The following is a 23,711-nucleotide window of genomic DNA, read 5'->3' on the forward strand; positions in this document are numbered from 1 at the left end:
TGTGTGTGTGTGTGTGTGTGTAATTCACCTCGGTCGCCTGCTGGTCACCCAGCCTGTCTTCCCCATTACGGAGCGAGCTCAGAGCTCATAGACCGATTTTCGGGTAGGACTGAGACCACATCAACACACTCCACACACTGGGACAGCGAGGCCACAACCCCTCGAGTTACATCCCGTACCTATTTACTGCTAGGTGAACAGGGACCACACATTAAGATGCTTGCCCATTTGACTCGCCGCGCCGGGACTTGAACCCGGGCCTCTCGATTGTAAGTCGAGCGTGCTAACCACTACACTACACAGTGTGCGTGTGTATATTTACCTAGTTGTAGTTTTACAGGGCCTGGGCTTTATGCGTTTTTTTTTTTTTTTTTTTTTTTTTTTATATATGTGGGCTTTTCACGGGAATTTATGGGCTAAAGGGGATACTTTTTGGGGTACCTACTATCTCGGAGTCTATTCTGGTATTGCCAATTAGTTCTGATTTTTTCCTGTGCAGCTTCTCTATGGTGGGTAGTGAGAAAATGGTAAGCATGAAGATTAGTAACACACAACTCATCACAATCATGTCAAGTGGCACTGACTGCACTACAGGGGGGATGTCTGTCTGTAGGTTGTGGTGTAGTGTGAAGTGGTGGGGTGAGATGACACAGAAAGGAAATTATATCTAAAAGACCCACAGTATGTTCACAGCCTTTCACACAGTTGTGTGTTGGGCTGTTGGACAGTCTACATGGCCTTATGGTTGTAATGGAACATTACAATAGAGGTTATGGAATGACAAATGAATATCATAGCTGTACAGGAAATACATACAGTACAGAGTACACTGAAATAATCTAAAATAAAAAATTAGATCAGGTATGTTAATTTTTTCAATAAAATAATTATAATATTTTTAGTATTTTGTTTCTCCTCTCAAATTCTTATTTGAATTAAATGCTGGAAGTAGAATATCCTATCTAAGGCAATATGAATATAGGACATGTGCATAAGGAGATAAAAGGGAAGGTATCCTGTGCAAAAATTATGTGAGGATGAACTTATAAGCACAGTAGAACCTCAGTTACTGAACACATCCCTTGAACAAATCAGTTTTCAAACAAATTTCTGAACTCATAATTGTTTTGGTTTGAGTCCTATAATTAATTTCTTGAACAATTATTTGATTTCAAACACTAAAAGACTAAGCAAAAGTTGTTGTTTATAATCAATTTATAGTTTTTATAAGTATTTCCATAATTTTATGTATTTTGCGAGACACAACGGGTAAGTATTCAGTCTGAAATAAAGTAGATATGATCTTGTTGAACCTCGTATAAGCAAACAGCCTTCATGACTGGAGTAATCCTGTGCAACCTGTGACTCTCAGTGACCTACAACACCCACTAATGCATAAGTGCACTTTTCCAGTTGCAAGATGTCTAAATGTTATAATCGCTTTCATTTTGGCAGTTAGTGAGTTGCTCCTCTCTGTCACTCTAAGAGTACAGACACACTGCATGTGATTTACTGTGAGGGTAGAGGGTAGCAGGATGTCTTAGTAGGTGAGGGCCAAGAACAAACACAAGTTATTAATATATGTGTGTTTATCAGATGTTTGAAGTGAACTTTCTACTCACATCAGATATGGCCACATACTAAATAGTATTTGTTCTTGCATCTGATCTGCCAGTCATGCTGCTATCTTCTATCCTCCCTGTAAATTGCATGCAGTATGTCCATACCCTAAGGCTTGATTCACACTATCACTCCGGTCTAGCGGTCGTGGTGCATTCACACGTCCGGTGCGTTCTTGCTCCACTCTGGCTCCCATTGTTTCCTCCCTCTCAACACCAGTGGAAGTTATGTGTGACTTTTCTCGAGCCAATTTGGCAATAATAGCCATTGCACTTGAAGAAGAAAGAAAGAAAGAAAGAAAGCAAAGTAAAAAAAAGAGATGGTGGGTTCATTCTATGTTGCAGGAAAGGAAGACTAAAGGAGAATTTCACACTTTGTTTTCTCGTCTTATTGATGACGAGAGTAAATTTCACAACTACTTTAGAATGAACATCAGAACATTTGAGAAAATTCTTACAAAATTGAGAAACATCTGAAAAAGGAAAAACTTTTTATAATCATTTATCTAGCTTTTGCATGATTCCATTGTTTTCTTCTTTTCATTATCCATGTTTTCAATAGAAAGGCAGCAGGACAGGAGCAGGGGAGGACTGGAGCGGAGCAAGACTGTGTTCACACTGGCACTCTAGCTCCAGTCAAAATATCTTTTGAATGTATCGGGAGCAGACCAAGAGCGGAGCGAGAGCAGAGCGTGAGCACCATTGTGAATGCTTCCATAAAAATGCATGTAACAATACTGGACTGGACCTTGAGGGGAGTGAGAGCTGAGTGATAGTGTGAAACAAGCTTATGGCTTCCCTCACTAGACCAGTGACAAAAATAACATAAACAATTTCTGAACTGGGGATGGGGAGCAGCCATTATGGCAGTGTGAGCATCTGTCATAAGAGAGTAATCCATTTTATATTCATTCCTATGGAGAAAATCATTTAGGTTTCTGAACATTTTGGATTTAATGGCATTTAGGATCAAAAGTTCGAGAGCCGAGGTTCCTCTTATAGATGAGAGACATTTAGAAAATCTAACTTTCAGAGATTGAAATGTTTGAGGAAGCAAGTGATCTGTATGTTAGAGGTAAGGGAAGGGCTGTGAAAGATAGGTGAACCATGGGAATATTGCAAGGGTTACGAAAGGAAAAAACAATAATAAAAAGAGGCTTACAAAATAGTGTCCTTCAAATCTAAACTAATGGAAATGAGATTTGAAAACCATGCAACAAGCAAGTGTAAGTACTGTAGAAATGCAGTTTGAAAGGGCAAGTATACTGCACCTGTACAAATAGTTAGGTGTGAAGTGGTGGAATGGGTGAAAAAAAAAAAAGTTACACTATACTAAGAGGATGAAAAAGAGAAGAGGTGTAAATGTGAAAGAAAATAGTCCTCATGGTACAGAAAGACTATATGAAAGATAGAATGGTATGGCCACTAGAGTCTTCTATGTTAATGTTCTACTATAATATGTGGTTCACATGATGATATTAAACATGACAGCCTGTAAGCATGATAATCCCTTACTTGTCATCTATTGCTGCTCATTTTTTGTTGCAACCAAACTCTGGCAGAGAGAAAGAGATTCTTTACATTCCTCTTGTACCATTCCTTGTTGTACTCTCTGTGCATGTCAAGGTGTTCATCCAGAAAGCTCTTGTAAAACTTTGACATTTCATCAGATGTGAGTGTTTGCTTCCCCTTGCTGTCTCCATATTTTTGTCTTATGTTGTTCTGGATGAACTCTTGCCTCTTCTGCAAAAAAAATATTAATTTAAAAACGAAACTCATGCTTGTTTTAAACATTCACTGTGTTGTTTAGGGAGGCAATGGCATCGTGGATAAGGTGGTGAGCGTGGGATCGGGCAGACGTCCACGCGTGGGTTCGAATCCCACCACGTACAGCCTTAAAACACTTTGCCATTTGTTGAGTGGTTTAAAGTTACCTACATATCACCATGATACCCAGGTTCTAGATGGTTACACTCAAGATGAGCTTGGGTGGTGATATGGGCCCTAATATGGGTACCACTATAAATAAAATTGCCTGTGCCACTAATGGGCGGAAGCTGAACAGCGCTTCCCATACACTCTTCAAGTGTGCCTACAGGCGCTATAGACCTTACCGTAAAAAAAATAAAAAAATAAATAAAAAATAAAAAGTAAATGACAAAAACTAGTCCTCCAGTCCTGAAATGATTTATGTTTAAGTTGTACCAAAGAAATTTCCACAATAAAATTTTAACTACAAAATTTCAAGTGGTTGCTCAGGATTTAAAAGCAATGTGTATGTTGCTCTCATATTTTACCATTTTTGAGTTCCACTTTAACAATTTTTTTTTTGGTTCTTCTATTTCAAAATCATTACTATTAGTGTAATTTCATTGGCCTCACACACAAAATATGAGTGATGGAAACATACTTTTGGCTTTTGTGAATTCCATGCAGTTGTTGAAAGCTGCATATGGGTGGGAATGGGTCTGATGATTCCACATCACACTCTCCCCTTCTTGATCAGAAGGAAGGACTGGTGAAGGGTCACACACGTAGAAGCATCCACACTCATTTATGCAGTAAGTAGTTAACTGGATGTAACACCACACCTGGTGTATGTATTTTGAGACCAGGGAAACAGAATCTAGAAAAGGTAAAATAAACAAAGAAGAGCACCTTCTTGAAGTTAGCATTATGGCTGGCCCAAAATTCCTGATTCCACTCTTGGGTGTGCTGGCGAGCCTCCCGGTACTGGCGCTCCAGGCTGGTCTCATCAGGTGGCACATAGAACCTGGTGTGCCGCAGGTTGCTTAAAGGGTGAGGAGGACCAATGCAGTCACACTTGGCTTCCTCTGGGACTGTGATGGTGGTTGAGTGCTTCTTCACTTTTCTCTGGGGAAGTACAGATCTCTAAGATCCTGACTATGAGCTGGTAAATCCATGAAACAAGTGACAAATTCCTGCAACACTCTAAACTTTACTTTATGTACTGTACAGTAATGATTATTTGGTATATTCTAGTTTGTATCTCTTTAATAATATAAAATCATGCATTTACTAATTTTGGTACACATTTATAAAGCTTTACAAATTGCAAACGGCTCGGCTCCATACTGCATCACATATACAGGAACAAGAGAGAGAGAGAGAGAGAGAGAGAGAGAGAGAGAGAGAGAGAGAGAGAGAGAGAGAGAGAGAGAGAGATGAAGGGGGAAGGGAATTCGTCTCAATCTTTCTAAGCTGAGATATATGAGTAAACCATTTGTTCATATATATATATATATATATATATATATATATATATATATATATATATATATATATATATATATATATATATATATAAAAAATAAAATAAATAAGTAAAAAAAATGCACCTTGAAATATGAGTGATGGAAACATACTTTTGGCTTTTGTGAATTCCATGCAGTGGTTGAAAGTTGCATATGGGTGGGAATGGGTCTGATGATTCCACTTTGTAGCATACATAGTTGCCAGTAAACTCGCTGCATCCTGTAAATGTAAAAGACTTGTTAGCCTGCAGTGTACACAGTGTTCTTGAGAAATGAGAAGCTCTTGGTAGAATATATGGGAATGAGTAATCTGAATTTGAAATAAGGTTGGCATTGGCATTAAGCTTAATTTTAAGACACTTGTTAATATTAAAATATATGTAGTACAATAAAAATGTATTTATTTTCATCATCTCGACAAGAAACTTCAATCAGCTGACTAAGCTCACCACTTTCCTCTCCCTGCCTGCTCAGGCAATGTGTCACGTAGCCTGTTATTTTATTTGTCATGCTAATATTGTATAATGTCTATCTGTACATCTCCTGTCCTTCAATACTACTTGTCTCATTACAGGATGCTGTAATATAAAAAAAAAACTTGTAGAAATGATGACTGAACGATTCACAATTTCACCAACAGACAATCAGCGTCAACACATCATTACAACAAGTTTTGGGATATTGCAGTATTCAGTAATGAGATGAGTTTTGAAGGGACAAATGAGTTTTAGCTTGGACTCTGAATAATACAACTAGGTACACACACAAACACACACACACACACACTAGAAAGGATACAGGGAACAGCAAATAAAATACCAAGACTAAGCGATCTCTCATATGAAGAGATTGAGAGAACTGGAACTGATAACAATGGAAGAAAGGAGACAGAGAAGAGACTTAATAGCTATATATAGAATCCAAGAGGAGTTGGAGATGATTGATAGAGAAGCTCTAGTGATAAGGGTCATAAGTGATAAAAGAGGACATTGTAAGAAACTTATAAAGAATGGATGGAGGGGACTTTAAGAAAAGTGGTCAATTTGCAGTTTTATCCAACCATGGAATATGTGATGTGGCTTAAGTATTTCTGGTGAGAAATGTATTGAATTAAATGATGGTATATACAATTTCTGTTGCAAATTAATATTTTTTGTTATGACTTTTTTCAACTCAAACTTGTGCCTACCTCTCATTTCCAAAGATCTTGGAGGACCTGTGGGAAACCAGGACTTTTAGGTCGGGGAGCATCAAACTGAGTAATATGAATGCAAAAAAGATTTGGAAATCAACAAGATCACATAAAAAATCTTTGATGGTAGGGGTGACTGGCAAGCGATGCTTTGTTATTGCTGAGCAACGTTACAAACAATTCGTTACCCCTGGATTTAGGTCCATTGCAAAGGTTGTCTCCCGAGAAAGGTTGGTCTGTCTGGATCTATAGAAAATCAGCTTAAAACAATGACATATGCCTAGAATACAAATTCATGAGATCGTGCATAAAATATGAGGACTTGCAAGAAGTGCCAATTCACATGAAGGCTCAATAAAGAGCTATGTAGCAACTGTGAGGGTAAAGTGAGACAGAAGATTAATTTGGCCTGCAATTGCTGGGTGAAAGGAGCTGAGTATAGCTACTAGGTGCAGCAACTGGAGGTACAAGGAGTGTGAAGGGCTAACAGAAGGTGAGCTAAAGGTTGTTAGATAGATGAAAACATAGTTCTATCAGTCAAGCAGTGATAGTGATGCATGGAAGAATGACCAAGAAAAAACAGAAAATGAAAAGAGCTCCATTTAGTGAAAGAGAAGTTCTACAATGAGCAGTAAGATGGAAGAAAAAGAAAAGCAGCATAATTTGAGTACTGTGGAATGCTAAGTAGAGCAAAAGAACAGTGAGAAGCCACACAAAAGGTAGGAAAAAAAGAGAGCTAAGAGGGTTGGTACAGATATGACTAATATAAGAGAGGAGATACAGATATGGAAGACAGCAACTAATGAACTGAGAGACATTGTTTTAAACCTAAAAAAGAAATTTGAAGAAAGAGAGAAAGAGTTGGAGAGAGTTGTTACAGAGAAAGTGATAGAAAACTTAGAAGAAATACAAGAAAGATGGAGGAAGAGAAAAAATGTAATAGTGTATCTGAGAGTAAGAATGAAGAAGAGAAGAGAGAATTTTGCAAAGGAGTATTTCATAGGGTCCTAGATGTGAAGGATACAAAGATAGAGAAGATCACAAGGATTGGCTGAGTCTCTAGACATAAAGCCAGGCCTGTAATTGTAAAATTGAATGAAGCACAGATGAAGTGGGAGCTGGTGAAGATAAGTAAAGAGTTAAAGAAAGAAGAAAATGCTATCATTCAGAAAGTTATTATTGCACCAGACCTAACAACAATGAAAGAGAAGTAAATGAAAGACTTTGAGAGGAATTGCAAGAGAAGAAGAAAAGGGGGTAGGTGAATGATAAAGAAAGGGAAAGTAGTCCAGGTAGCAGCAGGAGCAGGGGGCAGGACAGAGAGTGATAATCATAGTCAAATAAGCAGCACGAAACAGATAAAGTACGTGAGAATTAGAAGAGTACAGGTAGAAATAAGAGCAATCAATGTACAAGGTTCATTGATGGTTAACGCCAGAGTTGGAAGAATTAGTGATAATACTTTATTATGTCTCTCAGACATAAGAGAAAGTTAGAGATGTAAACTTTAGTAATAAAATAAATTTTATAGAAGCAATGAGAGAAATTAAGGACAGAAAAGAAGGTGGTTTAATGATCCTATACCAAAAACAACAAAGATAGTTACTTAGATAAAGTTAGTACAAAGTGCAGTGATAAACTGTTTATGAAGGGTAGCATTACGAGATGGGAGGTTAAAATTATTGTAGTGTAGATATTAAAATAACGAATCATTCTATGAAATTGGAACAAGATCATATAAAGTATTGCAGAAGATCTGTTGCTTATAATTGGGGACTTCAATAGCCATGAAGGATTCAAAGGAACACTAAAGCTAGATGTAAATGGAAGAATGATATTAGAATGGACGGAGAAATATAAAACAGTAATGCTCAATGATAAGGGGTAATTCACATGAACAAGAGATAACCAAACGAGTAAAGTGTAATAGATTATGCACTAGTATCAAAGTTTTTACAATAAACATCAACAAATGAAAATAGATAAAGACCATTAAGTAGTAGACTTATCCAATCATAACCTAACTTAGATCAAACTGAAGGTTAAACAAGTAAGAAAACACTATAACAAAAACTAATGTGGCCTAGAAATTATCAAACAAAGAGTAACATATCATCTTTGATATGAAAGACGAGCCTCCAAAAATAGCAAAGGTACAGGCGATAGACAGAATAAAATATCCAGGAATAACCATAGATGACACAAAAAAACTTTTAAAGTACATACACAAAACATCATTAAAAAAGCTGCAAGAATGACCAACTTAACATATACAATAACTGTGAGGTGTTGTTCCAGACTGTTAATTGGAAAAACATACTGGAAAAGTAAAGCTCTGCCATTCATTTGATACTGCACCAATGTTATATATTTTAGTTAAGAAGAAAGATAAATTACAAAGAATAGGAAAAGTGTGGGTAGAAAAATATTAGGAGCACCAAGTTATAGTCAGATGACAGCGTTATGAGAAAAGATAGGATTATCATGTATGAGAGCGAGAATAATGGGAGGACAGCAAAAATATCTACAATATATATTGAGAGGTGAAGGCAATGCACTGCTTGAAAGTTGTAGAAGAAAAAAAAAAAGGGCAAATAAATAGAATAGATGGATAAAAAGGGTTAGCTAATAGAAGTTAGGAAAACAGTAGGAATGAGAAGTGGAAATGTAAGCAATGATGAAGTAAGTACGAAATCAAAGAATGGGACACACAAATATGGAATCAAGAACTGGATGAAAAAGCTGGTAGGTATAAAGAAAGGAGAGAGAATATAGGTCAAGAAGAAATATATGACAACAGAGAAGCATTGGTCATATTATTTAAATGCAGAACTAACAACTTAAACATTGGAGACAGGAGAAGATTTAAGATTTTATGACCTATTAACAGAATGTGTAATGTGTGAAGCTGAAAAAGAAGACAAACTATTTCCTACTACACTGCCCAGCCTACAACTTTGAAAGATCCATGTATCCCAGTTGGCAGCACCCTTATACAGAAAATGAAGAACACCTCAATGGAAAAATACTTTTTGAAAAATCTGACATAAAAGAAAATGAAATAATAATAATATATGATTTTTGGAAAATAAGGCAATATAAAGTAAAAAAAACTTAAATAAGTTACAGACCCAGGCAAAAGCCAAACCAAAAACACACCAGGAAGTGCTGATATCTGGGTAACACTTACAACAACAATCAACTGAACTCCTCAGTCCTCACCAAGGGTTACTAACCAAATCCAACATTATAACCTCAATTCAATTCTCATCACTAGCCACACTCAACATTATAACCTCCAAGTAACACCAAGGGTTACTAACCAAACTCAACATTATAACCTCAATTTAATGCATGTCAAAAAAATATGTTCGTTAGGAGAAACTGTTAATTGTCTAAAAAAAAAAAAAAAAAAAAAAAAAAGAAAAAAAGAAAAAGAAAAAAAGCATTACAAGGCCTTGTAAGGGGTAATAGTCTAGGATTTGTGTTTGATAACTCTGTAGGGGGGTTTAATGTTGCAGTTTGTTTAGTAACCCTTGGGGGCTCTGGGAAGGACAAAGCCCCTGCCTCCTCTCCCACCAAGGTTATTATATTAGATTTGGTTACTCAGCCTTTGAGGTTTTTGCTAAATGTAATGGATACAGCCAGAAACATAGCAAATTTGATGGCACTGCAACTCATTAATAATAGGGCAATGCTCGCTGCTGGTGCCAACTTCCACCTCCATCATCAAAGTATTTTCAGTGATATTTTAAGTTAATGTTTACTATCGGTCCTTGTCAGTAATGCATAACACTACAGCATGCTGTGGTCGTATACATATTTTTTTGTGGGTTCGGCTCTTACACTTACTGCTTTTGAAAATCAATACAGTGCCAAAAACTGAGTTAAATTAGGTTTAAATTAGATTACCTTAGGTTAGTTTAGTTTAAGGGTTAAGTTAACTTGGATTAAATTTCTTTTACTTTAGTTAGTCATGGATACCAAAATAAGCTAAATTTCATATTTCCTCAAAAGTCTAAGGAGCCAAACAACCATGTTTGGCAAATGAAGGCCCTCTTCTAAATCTCTACCATTTTTTCTTTTGTATTGTGATTTTGTTGATTTCCGACCTCTTTTGCAATGCACATTATTCGACTTAATGCTCCCCACCAAAAATAACCAATTCACCACAAGTCCACCAAGATCGTAAGGAAAGAGAGATAGGCATAAGTTGGAGTTAAAAAAGTCAGACTTGAAAATATTAATTTGCGACGGAAATTAAATATATCTTCAATCATTTCATTAGATTTCTCAAAAAAAAAAAAAAAAAAAAAAAAAAAAAAAAAGTCATCAGAAATTTGAAATTAACCTACACAGAAGTATACCAGCTCGGAGCAAGCCAGATAATGCGACTGTGTGCAAAACCTATTCATAAATTTAAGACAGAATTTGATGCAATATATTAAGAGACGGGGCAGCACGTACGTACCTAAATGTGCATCATTTCCTGCATGTCACAATTAGGTAAACACACACACACACACACACACGGGTGGAGATATTTGGGTGTGTCTCCTTTCACGTGTAGCCCCTGTTCACCTAGCAGTGAGTAGGTACGGGATGTAAATCGAGGAGTTGTGACCTTGTTGTCCCGGTGTGTGGTGTGTGCCTGGTCTCAGGCCTATCCGAAGATAGGAAATAATGAGCTCTGAGCTCGCTCCATAGAGTAACGTCTGGCTGTCTCGTCAGAGACTGCAGCAGATCAAACAGTGAAACACACACACACACACACACACACGTCTTTACTCTTACTCCACACGACAACAAAAATGGTAAATGGAACTAATATGTAGATGGCATCAAGTTGCAGCAATCCTAAGGATTCAATAAACTGTTGCCACACCTGCCTTACGTGAGGAAAAGGTGAGAACACACCACCGGTCCTTCCACCTGTCTCAATCAGCTGATCCTCTTCTAAATCTTGATCTTGATGCTACATGTGGCGCGGGATCGCTCCAGAGCCAGGCCTTTGGATCGGCTGCTCCTGTAGAGGACAAAAAAGACACAAAACAGAAAAAAAGTAGCATTTCCCTTCGTTAATGATCCCTACACCTCGCTCGCCATATTCTTTCCAGATACTCCTTCACAACCTCCATCATCCTTTCATTCGTCTCTCTACACAGTCCCAGCAGCAACACCATCCATTCCCTTCCTGTCTTCTCCACTCTTTCATTCCTATTAAACCCTAATTCACTCAAGATCACTTGCATCATCTTATGCCTGTCTCTCTCATACTTCTCACACTCCAGTATGACATGCTCCACCGTCTCGTTCTCCCCCATGTCACACATCTGGCACACCTTGCTGCGGGACTCAGACCACCTGTAGTTCCTTGCATTCACATCTGTACACTGTGCCCTAGCTCGGAAGAGGTCACCACCCAGGCTGCCATCATACCACCTTTCATACATCGGGGCTTCCTTTTCCTTGTACCATTCCAGGGTACTCTTTCGTTCCATCCCATTCTTCCATATATTCAGTCCCACCCACTTCACCTCTCTGTCTATCTCACTCTTCCATTTCCTTGCATCCCATTCAGTTCCTACCCTGCCTCCTCTTGTCACGATCCATTCACGCTCATTTTGATTTCTCCCAGCCATTCTCATCCCCCATACCACTTGTAAACCACTCCTCTCTGTCATTCTCATGCACCTCTTCCTCCACTGACTCCCACTTTCATTCCACAGGTACACCTTCCTCACTATTCTTTCATCATCCATTCTTTCCAGCCTGACCTTGTATCTAAGTGTGGCTTTAACTAGTCTTTCCTAAAGGTGCTCCATCCCATATCCCCTCTCAAAGCTTCTACTGCTGTGTACCTTGGTGCATTCAGTGCCATTCTACCTATTTTATTCTGTCCCACTTTTAGCTTGTCAATTTCACTTTTATTCCATGTAATATAGTCTAGGGGTAGAGGGTCTTGATCTTGATCTTGATGCTACAGGTGACGAAAAATTTCTTCTGCGTCAGGCCTTTGTATCGGCAGCGCCTGTAGGAAAAAAAAAAAAAAAAAAAAAAAAAAAAAAAGAGGACAATCACCATCTTTCACACCACTAGTTCCTGCATCTAGCACGCCACATTCTCTCCAGGAACTCTTTCACAACCTTAGTCATCCTTTCATTCATCTCCCCACAGAGTCCCAGCAGCACCACCATCCATTCCCTTCCTGTCATCTCCATTCTGTCATGCCCCAGCTGTCTCAGCACCACTTGCATCATCTCATACCTGTCTCTGGCATACTTCTCACACTCCAGCACCACATGCTCCACTGTCTCATCCTCTCCCATCTGGCACACTTTGCTGTGGGACTCAGACCTTGCATTCACATCCATGCACTGTGCCCTAGCTCGAAAGAGAAGATCCCCACCCAGACTTCCATCATACCATTTTTCATACATTGGGGCCTCTTTCTCTCTATACCATTCCAAGGTACTCTTTTGCTCAATCCTATTCCTCCAGTCACTCAGTCTCACACCTTTCACCACTCTGTCTATCTCACTCCACTTCCTTACACCCCATTCTCTACCCTCTCCATTTCTAACAATCATACTCCAGTCATTCTCTAAGTGCCTTCCTTCTACCTGCTGAAAAGCCCAACTAGTTATTAGACCACTCTTCACCACCAACCTGACACACTTTTTCCCCCACTTGCTACTCCTGACATTCCACAGAAACACTTTTCTCACTATTCTAGCATCATTCATTCGCTCTAACCCAGCTTTATACCGTAGGGTCGCTTTTACATACCTTTCTCTAAAAGTGCTCCAACCCCTAAGAGCCTCTACTGCTGCATATCTAGGTGCATTAAGTGCCATTCCTGCAACTCTATTCTGCCCTATTTCTAACTTTTCTAGTTCACTCTCATTCCATACAATCACATCCATACCATACATGATGCTCAACAGCCACGCTCTTCCAAACTTCTCGCAGCACGTCATATTTACTCGCTCTCATTCTTGCTGCACTTCCTAGCTGACCTACCCACTGACTCACCATGCTTATCTTCTCATTCTTTGTCTTCACGCAGCCAACCGGACTCATCCACATCTCGTTCTCACCTAGTCTCCACACTGAGTTCCTTTCATCCTCTGACCCATTCACAACCATTACCTTACTCTTTTCACTGCTAAACCTCACTCCAAAGTCTCTTCCATACCCATCTACAACATCAAACAAACTCAGAAGCTCTTCTGCCGACTCACTCATAGCAACATCATCTGCATACAAGAGCACACATATCATTACCCACATTCATTCTCCTCAATCTAGCAGCCAGTTCCTCTGTATATAAGCTAAAGAGGGTTGGTGATAATATGCAACCCTGCCTAACTCCTCTTTCACTCTTCACCCAGTCTGTCTCTACATCTCCTAGTTTATACTTAGCTTTAGTATCCACATACATACTTCGCACTATGTTAACTATCTTTGCACTTAGCGCAATCTTTTCTAGTACTCTACCTAGCATTTCTCTGTTCACCCTATCATATGCTTTCTCTATGTCTAGAAAACCTAAGTATAATTTGCTACCATCTTTCTTCTTTCTCTCAATCAATTCATTCACCACAAACATATTGTCTTCAGCTCTCCTGTCCACATGGAACCCATTCTGCTCTTCACCTAACACTCCAACTCTCTCAATCCATTTACACAATCTCTCATTCAAAACCGCACTAAACACTTTTCCTACTGAGTTAACTAACGCAATCGGCCTGTAGTTTTCAACTCATTCTTACTCTTGTACCCTTCCTTATGCAGCCAAGTCACCCTGTATTCATTCCACATTCTTGGCACTCTCTCCTCCTCCCACACCTGGTTAAACAACTCAATCAACCTATCAATCACAATTTCTCCTCCAGTTTTGTACAATTCATACGGTATCTCATCCGGCCCTGCTGCCTTCCCATTCTTCTACTTCTTCACACATTTCTCCACCTCTTCCCTGCTGATCCTTTCATTCAACTCGTCTGCATCCTTTCTTTCCAGTGACACACGTCCTTCACCCACATCAAAGACCTCACCTACACCGCCAATCTCTTCCCAAAACTCTTTTATTGCCCTTCTCATTTCTTCCTTATCAGTCACCACTGCCCCATTCACCTTCAGGCTCTCCACATTCTCACTGTCAGGCATCCCTCACCCCTCAGGAATCTGTACCATTCACGACCACCTTCCACACCTTTCTCTCTAAGGGACTGAATCACACTTTTCTCACATGTAACTTTAGCATTCATTATCTTTCGCTTCGTCACTCGCTGCTGACTCACATACGCTGTCCATGCATTCAGGTACTCACTTTCAGCCTCCTCACTCTCATGTCTCCTCTTTCTTAACTGTCTGTACATCCTATTCAGTCTCTTCCTTTCCTTCCTAGCATCTCTAATCTCATCATTCCACCACGGCCTGCTTCTATGCTTTCTAGCACTTGTTCTTACATACCCTATCTGACTGGCTGCTGTGTTCTTCACATTCTCTACAAATCTGTCAATCAGTTCATCCACACCATTCAGGCTCTCATCCTTCCATTTTCTCTCGCTCAAGTCCACCTGGAAATTCTCCCATCCTGCATCCCTCAACCTCCACTTTTTCCTCTTGACCTTGGCATTTGTTCCGTCTCTTCCATTCAACTTACATTCTAGCACCAGCATGTTATGGTCTGAGACTGTCAATCATCCCATCTTCATCTATCCACATACGGTCAACAATTTCACGCATTCTCCCATTCACTAGCATGTAGTCAATCGCAGACTCCTGGTTCACGGGGGTGGCTGCCTTGATTTTGCCCATCTTGCTCTTCTTCCTTCATAGCTCCATTTGATTTATACTATAGTACATTTTCGTGTTTTATATAACGTTTTATATATATATATATATATATATATATATATATATATATATATATATATATATATATATATATATATATATATATATATATATACAGTTGGCGCCTCTCGCTGTGATCGCACGCTAAACAATATACACATTATGATTTCAATTGAAAGAAATGGTCAAACTATGAGACAGAATGAAACATAAATTGTTGTGGATACTTATTAACTTACCTTTTATTTACTAATCGGGTATCCTTTTCGCTTTTTCACTTCCTTCAAACGACTAAGGAGAGAATCCGCGAGCTTCATCTCTGTTTCTCGTGGTATGCTGCTCCAAGCTTGACGAAGTGCTCTCTCTAATTTTAGCAGTGTGGAGGTATCTTCGTTTCTCAGCTTTCCCTTCATGATAGCCCAGAGGTTCTCAATGGGTTATATGTCTGGACTGTTGCCCAGCCAGTCGGAGATGCACTCTACCTCACTTGCAGCAAGCCATTCCTTGATGGTGTGTGCTGTGTGGCATGGGGCGCCATCCTGCTGCAGCACCTCAGCACCAGTTGCTGCAAAACAGTCAGCCAGATGAATGTCTAAAAGACTGCGGTAGATGTCCTTGGTGACTGACTGGCCTTTAGGGAAGACATGCAGCTCAGCCACACCCCCATATGAGAATGCACCCAATACCATAAGGGTGGGAGGGTGTTTAGTAGACTTGGTGGTAAACTTTGGATGGTATGGGTCTGATCCTTTCCGATGCTACACCATCTTGCCTTTTGTGTCACAAGACTCTCCTTCACTCATCTACAGTCCATGTGCTGTATTTATGTGCAAATGCCAGCCTCTTTTTTCGTTGTGCCTCAGAAACAAAGGGCTTGTTGCGAGCACGATATTTCTTAAATTCTAATTTTTTCTGGATATTTTTCTGTATCGTTCTTACACTGACTTCCTGGAGAAGTGCTGGATTCTGTTCCTTAATCTGTCGTGCTGTAAGGGTGGGATTTGCATCCAACTGGCGCCCTATGTGAGTCATCTGTCACTAATCTTAGGTTGCCATCCCCTACCATGTTTGTGGTAGGGAATCTCACGCTCTCCAGACGCCTTAAATTCTAACACAAGGCGGCGGACTGTCACTGGGTTCACACCTGTTTCAAGACTAATTTTCTTGGTTTTTTGCCCTAATCTATAGGCCTTAATCACTTCCAAAATATCATATTCACTTGTGTAAGCTTTGGACATTGCGGTAAACTTTCACCAACACAATCTGCATTTGCAACACAGGGTCGCGGATGGGGTAGTGGCGGCGGCACGTAAAGAAGGCACTCATCCTTATCAGTCAACCATATTCAAAACTAACCATTACTGTGACCTAAAGTGACCAGTGTGAAGTTGATCAAGTTGCCATGTAGTCATTTTGCCCCCGGGTGGTTTCTCAGGGTGCTGCAGTGAAGAAATGACAAATACGTGCTCGCAGCCGTGATCACGTTGAGAGGCGCTGACTGTATATATATATATATATATATATATATATATATATATATATATATATATATATATATATATATATATATATATATATATATATATATATATATATATATATATATATATATATATATATACATTTATATTTGATATATTATCATACATCGCGTCGTACCTCTTCCTCCTTTTCGATCGTCCTCCACGTAATGTAACTTACACTACATTTTACCGTATATTTTACTTTTTACTAGGTAAATTACTACTGCAGATTCCTTTCCTCTCTTTGCCCATTTTTCCTTAGCATATTTTACGAATACTATATTATTTCTTGTCAGTGTGTATAAATATATACAGGCAACCCCCGTTTAATGAAGGTTCACACAACGAAATTTCGCTACAACGAAGGTTTCGTTTTACTACCATCTGCTCGTTTAACGAACACCACACTCGCTTTAACGAAGTTTTATCCAGGTAATTTTTTCCAAATTTGAAAGCCCTACCGTATCATGCAAGCTGACAGGCTTTTGAATACACCAGGAGCTGCTGGTACTAAGGCCTGCCTCAGGAGAAATCCTGAGACACCTGTAGAATAAAGTTCAAGATCAAGCCTCTCGTGAACAACACAGGCGCTACCGATACAAAGGCCTGACTCAGAAGAAATTCTGCATCACCTGTAACATCAAGATCAAGATCATGCGCACCACTCACTCCCCAGTCAAAACATAACAGCGTCACCAGCAGCTCATCTTCCCTAGTTCAACTTACCACCAAAACGCCCTGCAATGTGGCCTAACGTTCCTAAGAAGACCAGGAAGTGTCTTACTCTCGAAGTGAAGCTGGGTATTATTCACAGACAAGAGAGAGGCCAGAAAACTAATAACATTGCTTGCCACCATCTTGACTCCATCAGCAAGTCAGCAGACTCTATTAAGAAGGCTGGTGAGACCGCATCTTCCTTGAAAGCTAAAAGAACCACCTGAACTCGTGACTCTACAATGGATAAAATGGAAAGCCTTGTGGAAATGTGGTACATAAGTTTTGTATGCGGTACCATGATGAGCACTTTGTTTACATTCCACCGGTTGCTGGTTAGTGTATTTCCCGTTTCACTCTCCCTCCCTTCATAAAGTTAAGATCATCAACATTATAAAGTTACGTACATACATACATTAATGTACATTATAATGACTTAAATTAAACTACCTAAATGTTTAACTTCATAATTTTTACTTTCATTAAAGCTTTTACTGTACTATGATGCACTCTCGCTTTACTTACTCTCAATGGAAGTTCAAAAGGGGTTAAACTTGTTATAATCGGTTCGCTTAACGTTTCGCTTAAAGTGTTTTAGGAACGTAACCCCTTCGTTAAGCGGGGGTTACATATATATATATATATATATATATATATATATATATATATATATATATATATATATATATATATATATATTTTTATATTTTTTTGTTACGTAGGGTGCATAAGTTACCCCCCTTCCCGTTTATAGAAGCCTGTAAGGACAGAATTGCGGTGTGGAGGGGGGACATTTTTTCCCTTGTAACCAGGATTATTTATTTGTCCTATGCAAGTTTCTTTAATTCCTTGTGTTTGGAAATTTATTACCAATGAATAAACTTCTGGCTGAGTATTGTCTTTATAATTGATGTGTAATTTATGTTCTAAACGTTGTACAGTGCCAGTTGGCATTGTACAATGTAGATGGAGTTGCAGGTGTTCAGGCCTGTCCCATATATACCAAATTGTCTTTGCAATATACAGACTTGGAGAAGGTTTGGTTTTCTCTGATCATCACTGCCTCTGGGATAGTCTTAAGGGACTAGATACTGCACAGGACTGAGTCTGGCAAATGAACCATGCAGGGAGGATAATCAAGGAAACCTGGCCTTGCAACCTGAGTTAGAAAGATGTAAGTGCCTAAGGGAAGCTAATATCGCTGGAGTTGTATACTCTAGTCCACGCTGTCTACTAGCTTAGGGCATCGCTAGAGGAAGAGGTTGCACGCTGCCTGCCCAACTCGCTGTGAGGATACAGTAAAACGAGGGGCATGGTATGTCACCCAAGAGCTTCAACGGGAGCGTTTCCTCGCTGGCAGTTTACAAGGAGCCCCTGGATGCTGTGACTGGCCTCCATGTGGTTCACGCAGGTGAAGTGTTGTGTGTGCTCTCCCCGGCCTCCCCTGTCCTACTGTGTGTGGATGAAGAGACACTGGGAGACCACAGTGAAGGGGGATGGTGATGTAACAGTGGTATCAGGAGTTTGGGATACGCCTGTAGGTTGTCTTGCCAAGAGATGAGAAGAGATGAGATGGCGGACGACTTAGTGAGCAGTGCAGAAGAGAATGTGGTAGCAGCCAGTACGAGTCGGGCTGCTTCTCCCGTCTCAGGAGAGGATGTGAAGTCACCAAATATCAGTGGGATTGCCTCCTCCATCCCAGACAAGCTTCACCTGTTCATGCAGTGGTTGTCACAACAAATGAAGGAACAGTCACAGCAGATGAAGGAGCAGTCACAGGAGCTGAGACTGGTCACAGGAGGTAAGGAAACAGTTTTAGTAGTCAGAACAGCTGTCATGGGAAATGGCACAGCTGTTGCAGCTGAAAGAGTGGATGGAACAACAGTTTTACCAGGTGGCAAGTGACATGCACACAGTGTTAAGGAGGAGATGAAAGAGCACTCTGCCCATGCCCTGCAGGAACTGCGGGGGATCATTTAGGAACGGTGTGCCAGTGTTGAGGAGAAACAACAGGAGGCTCCAATCAGTGCAATCCACTTCAATGAGGAAGCAGTGGAAGACCAAGACGATGCAGGGGCACCAGTGAGGACTGCATGCTTAGTCCTGGCGCTGCCTTTCTGCGCCTTCCTTTGCCTCCCAGTAGTGAGGATGGGGACTATAAAGGCAGTCAGTCGCCACTTCCTTCCTCAAGGGCCAGTCATAAGTGAAGGAAGCCAGCAGAATTCAATGGCAAGGTGCCTTGGGAGGCTTACCAGGCCCAATTTGAGTTGTTGGCAGATGTCCATGGGTGGAACAATGGGGAGTGGGCACTGCACTTAGTCTCTTGTCTACAGGGCCAGATAATGGAGGTCCTGAGCCACTTGATGCCTGCTCAGAGGGTGTTATACAGGTATGTGGTAGAGGTCCTGCAGTGTTGTTTTGGGCAACTCCAACATGGAGGTGCATAAGTCACACCTGAAGGTGTGGGTGAGGGGCCAAGGTGAGCCTCTGACACAGCTGGCACAGGAGGTGGAATCTGCCAGGCAAACCCGATGGTGCAAGAGGACATGGTGAGCCTCCTGGCAAGGAATTGCTTTGTAGACGCACTTCAGGACTCACATCTGCAGATCTGCATGAAGCAGGCTCACCCCAAGAACGTCCAGGAGGTGTTTACCTGAGCTTCTGAGATGGAGGCCTTCCTAAGGACCACTACTGATGCCCCAAGGTTGATGTGAGAGGAACTGATGCCCTGTCCTGCCATGTGAAAACTACAAGGGTGACAATGGGCAAGAAGAACCGCCGGTAGAAGGAGAGCCCTAGAGGAGTCAGAGGAGCTTGTTGGGGATGTGGCATGTTGGGCCATAAGCGGGAGCAGTGTGGCCAGCCACGAAGATCACGCTCTCTGGAGGAAACCAGCCATATGCTCTTCATGCCATGCTGCTGGAGTTGTGGCCAAACCAGACATTGCTCGAAGGACTGTCAGGACCCCAATGGAGTGGTGGAGGCAGGAAATGAAGCCGGGCTGAGCAAAGGGGCGAAGCATCAGCTGGAGGCCGTGCTGCCCAACCAGGAATAAGCTGCTGGTTGAGAGCAGCACCTACAGCTGTGCACGTGGCGTGCACGGTGTATAGGCGCCCTGTTCAACTAGTGGTGGACACGGGCTCCAAGAAGACGTTCGTGAGAGAGGACTTGGTGGATGTGAAAAGCTACACAACAGCTGTGTGGTGTCACAGGTCAGTGTGTCACTATGTGGGGCCCCATTATGAACATCGGCATGGGAAGCATGCTGAAAAGGTTGCCAGTCTTCATTGTTGCCTTGGAAGACCCTTGCCTGCTAAGGATTGACTTCCTCATGCATGTGGGAGCAAGTTTGGATCTCTAAGAGAGGAAGTTAAAAGTATGTGGCCAGGAAGTATCTTTGATCCTTGGAGCTGATGGTCAGTGTGAGAGGAATGAACAGTTGGGTGGAGTGTCTTATCAGGTGGGGGAAGGGACGTGTTGTCGGTAGGCAAGAGGAGACGCAACCATGTTACTGCAGCACTTAGAAGACTTGGTGTGTAGGAGCATGGGCCACCTCTCTGAGCAGCAAGCCAGGATGATGTGGAGAATGCTGGCCCAGTGTGCCAATGTCTTCAGCAATGGTGACTTAGACCTTAGATTTGGTAAAGCAGGTTATCCACACAAGAGATAGTCACCCCATCAAACAACCTCCATGGCGAGTAGCACATGCTAATAGAGAGGAGATGCAGTGTGCAGTGCCGGAGATAGCCACTACCGGTGTGATTGAGAAATCGAACACCCCATATTGCTCGGAGGTGGTCCTGGTGGACAAGAAAGATGGCACGAAGAGATTCTGTGTTGACTACCATTCGCTTAACGCTGTGACTGTGACAGATTCATACCCCTATCGCACACTGACGACACATTGGATGCGCTGGATGGAGTGCGGTGGTTCTCAATATACTGGATTTGAAGTCTGGATACCACCAAGTGGAGATGGTGGAGGAGAACAAGCAGAAAACCACTTTCTCTTTTGGCCAAGGGCTGTGGCACTTTAAAGTGATGTCCTTTGGCATGTGCAATGCTCCCAGCTGCTTTGAGAGACTAAAGGAGAAAGTGCTGGAAGGACTGCAGTGGAAGGCACCCCTGGTGTACTTATACAACATCCTGTTGTACACCGCATAGTGTAATGGTTAGCATGATCAACTCACAATCGAAAGGTCCAGGTTCGAGTCCCAGAAAGCGGTGAGGCAAATGGGCAAGCCTCTTAATGTGTGGCCCCTATTCACCTAACAGTAAATAGGTACGGGATGTAACTCGAGGGGTTGTGGCCTCGTTTTCCTGGTGTGTGTTGTGTGTGATGTGGTCTCAGTCCTACCTGAAGATTGGTCTATGAGCTCTGAGCTCATTCCGTAATGGGGAAGACTGGCTGAGTGACCAGCAGATGACCGAGGAGATGGTGAGGTGAATCACTTTCAAGGAGGAGCTGGAATACCTGGAGAAAGTGCTATGTCGTCTGCCAACCGCCACCATGAAGCTCAGCCCCAAGAGATGAACCTTCTTCTACTCAGAAGTACCTTTCTTATGCCACATAGTGGGGCAGGAAGGCATCTGCACAGATCCTGTGAAGGTGACAACTATAGAGAGCTGACCAGTGCCCATGGACGTGACAAGCGTAAGGAGCTTCCTGGGGTTATGCCCATACTGTCAACTGTTCATGCCAGGGTCCATTGCCATCGGCACTCCATTCCAGCAGCTTACAAGGAAGGGGGTATGTTTCCAGTGGGATGAGGTGTGTCAAAGGTCATCTGGGTCACTGAAGCAGGCCTTGGTGGGGGCGCTTGTACTGCCTTACTCCGACCTGTCTCTACCATACTTGCTGGACACTGATGCTAGTGCTGAGGGGGTGGGAACTGTGCTGTCTCAGCTCAAGGATGGGCAAGAGTACATGGTGGCTTACTTCAGTGCCAAGTTCTCGAAGCTGGAGAGAAACTACTACATGACGAGGAAGGAGTTGGCTGCAGTGGTAAAGAGCTTGCTTGTGCCACTTTCACCACTACCTATATGGGGCAATGTTTAACATCTGGATAGACCACACTGCTCTCTGCTGGCTCAAGATGCTGAAGGAACCAGAGGGGCAGCTTGCACCATGGCTGGGCAAATTGGAACAATATAATTACTGCATCGTGCACCATGCTGGGAGGGTGCACGGTAATACCAACAGCCTCAGCCATCGCCTGTTTGAGTCCAGCTGTGCTCACTTTTCCCTGGAGATAACCTGACGTCTGTGCCAGTGGCTACGGGTCCTGGAAGATGTGGAAGCTGGTGGACAGTAGAGGAAGGATCAGCGTGAGGGCCTGGATCTGGCCCCTACGATTCAGTGGTTTGAGGCTGGGGAGGATGGCTTAGCTGGGAACAGGTATCACCCAAGAGCCCCGCTCCAAGTGCTTAATGAAGCAATATTTCTATTAGCTTTTTACAAGTCTGAACACCAAGAAAGGACTGTTTTGTGATGCACAAAGTGAAAACAAAGCAGGAGATGAGGAGGCATTTGCCTGCTGGCAATCGGAAGAAGCTGCTTCTTCTTCTTCTTGTAACCCTCTTTAGCTTGTGTGTTGCTTTCACCACAATATTTGTGTGTCTTCCCCTCTATTGCCTGCTATAATGGATATCATATCTCATATATAATAATGGATATATATCTCACATATGATCATGCCATGAAGATCACCTTGACTCAGTGGCACTGAGTAACAGTTCAGAGACACTCAGCTGGTCCTTCTCACGGTCCTCATTGAGGAATATAAGAAAGAACAGAGCATCTCCGAACTATCACACAGTGCCACTGACCTAAGGTGATCTAGGTGATCTTCGTGGCATGATCATACATGAAAACAAAGATATGATATCCATCATAGCTGGCAATAGAGGTGTGAACACACAAATATTGTGGTGAAAGCAATGCACAAACTAAAGAGGATCATAAGAAGAAGAAGCGGACTTCAAACATAATTTGTTCCAGAAGGCTGTTTCATGTCCGAATGGTTTTAAGTTCAAAACCATTTTCCCTATAGGAAACAATATAAATCACTTTAATCCATTCCAAGACCACTAATTTTTACATAAATAAATAAGAATTTAACTACCCTATGTAAAATCAATATCAAATATGTATTTACCTATGTGTGGCGAGCTTCATGGTGAGTGTCACTTAACCAGGTATTAAAGATATACTGGGTGGTGAGGTGGCATTACCATTAGCATAGTTAGTTAGTCTTATATGGATTCTTTGTTTCACATCTGTTACACCTTTAAGAAACATTTTTGTTAGTTACGAGATCATTGTACAAAGTACTTACAGTCAACCCTCGGCTATCGCGTTTTATTGCTATCACGCACCCATGAAAAGCTTCTAAAATTTCATTATCGTGACCTCAGATGCCTGCTATCGCGTGCCCAGCCATGACGTCATGGGATATCTGAGCACTCATTGGCCAAAACCACCTTCCCTAGATGAAACACAGTCTCTGAGTGTGTGTCCTCC

The 23,711-nt window shown here is 41.4% G+C and overlaps 1 protein-coding gene across 5 annotated transcripts in view; it reads right to left on the bottom strand.

Annotated features, from left to right (window-relative positions):
* LOC123498052 (zinc finger protein 254-like) overlaps window positions 1-23,711 on the bottom strand; it is a 73,064-nt gene that overhangs the window by 3,073 nt on the left and 46,280 nt on the right. The window contains exons 1-4 of one of the 5 annotated variants that reach the window (XM_045245142.1): window positions 10,976-11,163; window positions 5,006-5,114; window positions 4,278-4,493; window positions 3,135-3,362 (exon numbers count right to left, since the gene is read on the bottom strand). In XM_045245142.1, coding sequence (XP_045101077.1) covers window positions 3,138-3,362; window positions 4,278-4,493; window positions 5,006-5,113 — 549 coding nt within the window. In that variant the 5' untranslated portion in view covers window position 5,114; window positions 10,976-11,163 and the 3' untranslated portion in view covers window positions 3,135-3,137. Of the gene's footprint in view, window positions 1-3,134; window positions 3,363-4,277; window positions 4,494-5,005; window positions 5,115-10,557; window positions 10,711-10,971; window positions 11,164-23,711 lie in introns of those variants that run through there. The other 4 variants (XM_045245141.1, XM_045245140.1, XM_045245144.1 and 1 more) reach the window with 4 other exon arrangements.

This window comes from Portunus trituberculatus, chromosome 47 (assembly GCF_017591435.1).
Source record: "Portunus trituberculatus isolate SZX2019 chromosome 47, ASM1759143v1, whole genome shotgun sequence".
NCBI classification, from domain to species: domain Eukaryota; kingdom Metazoa; phylum Arthropoda; class Malacostraca; order Decapoda; family Portunidae; genus Portunus; species Portunus trituberculatus.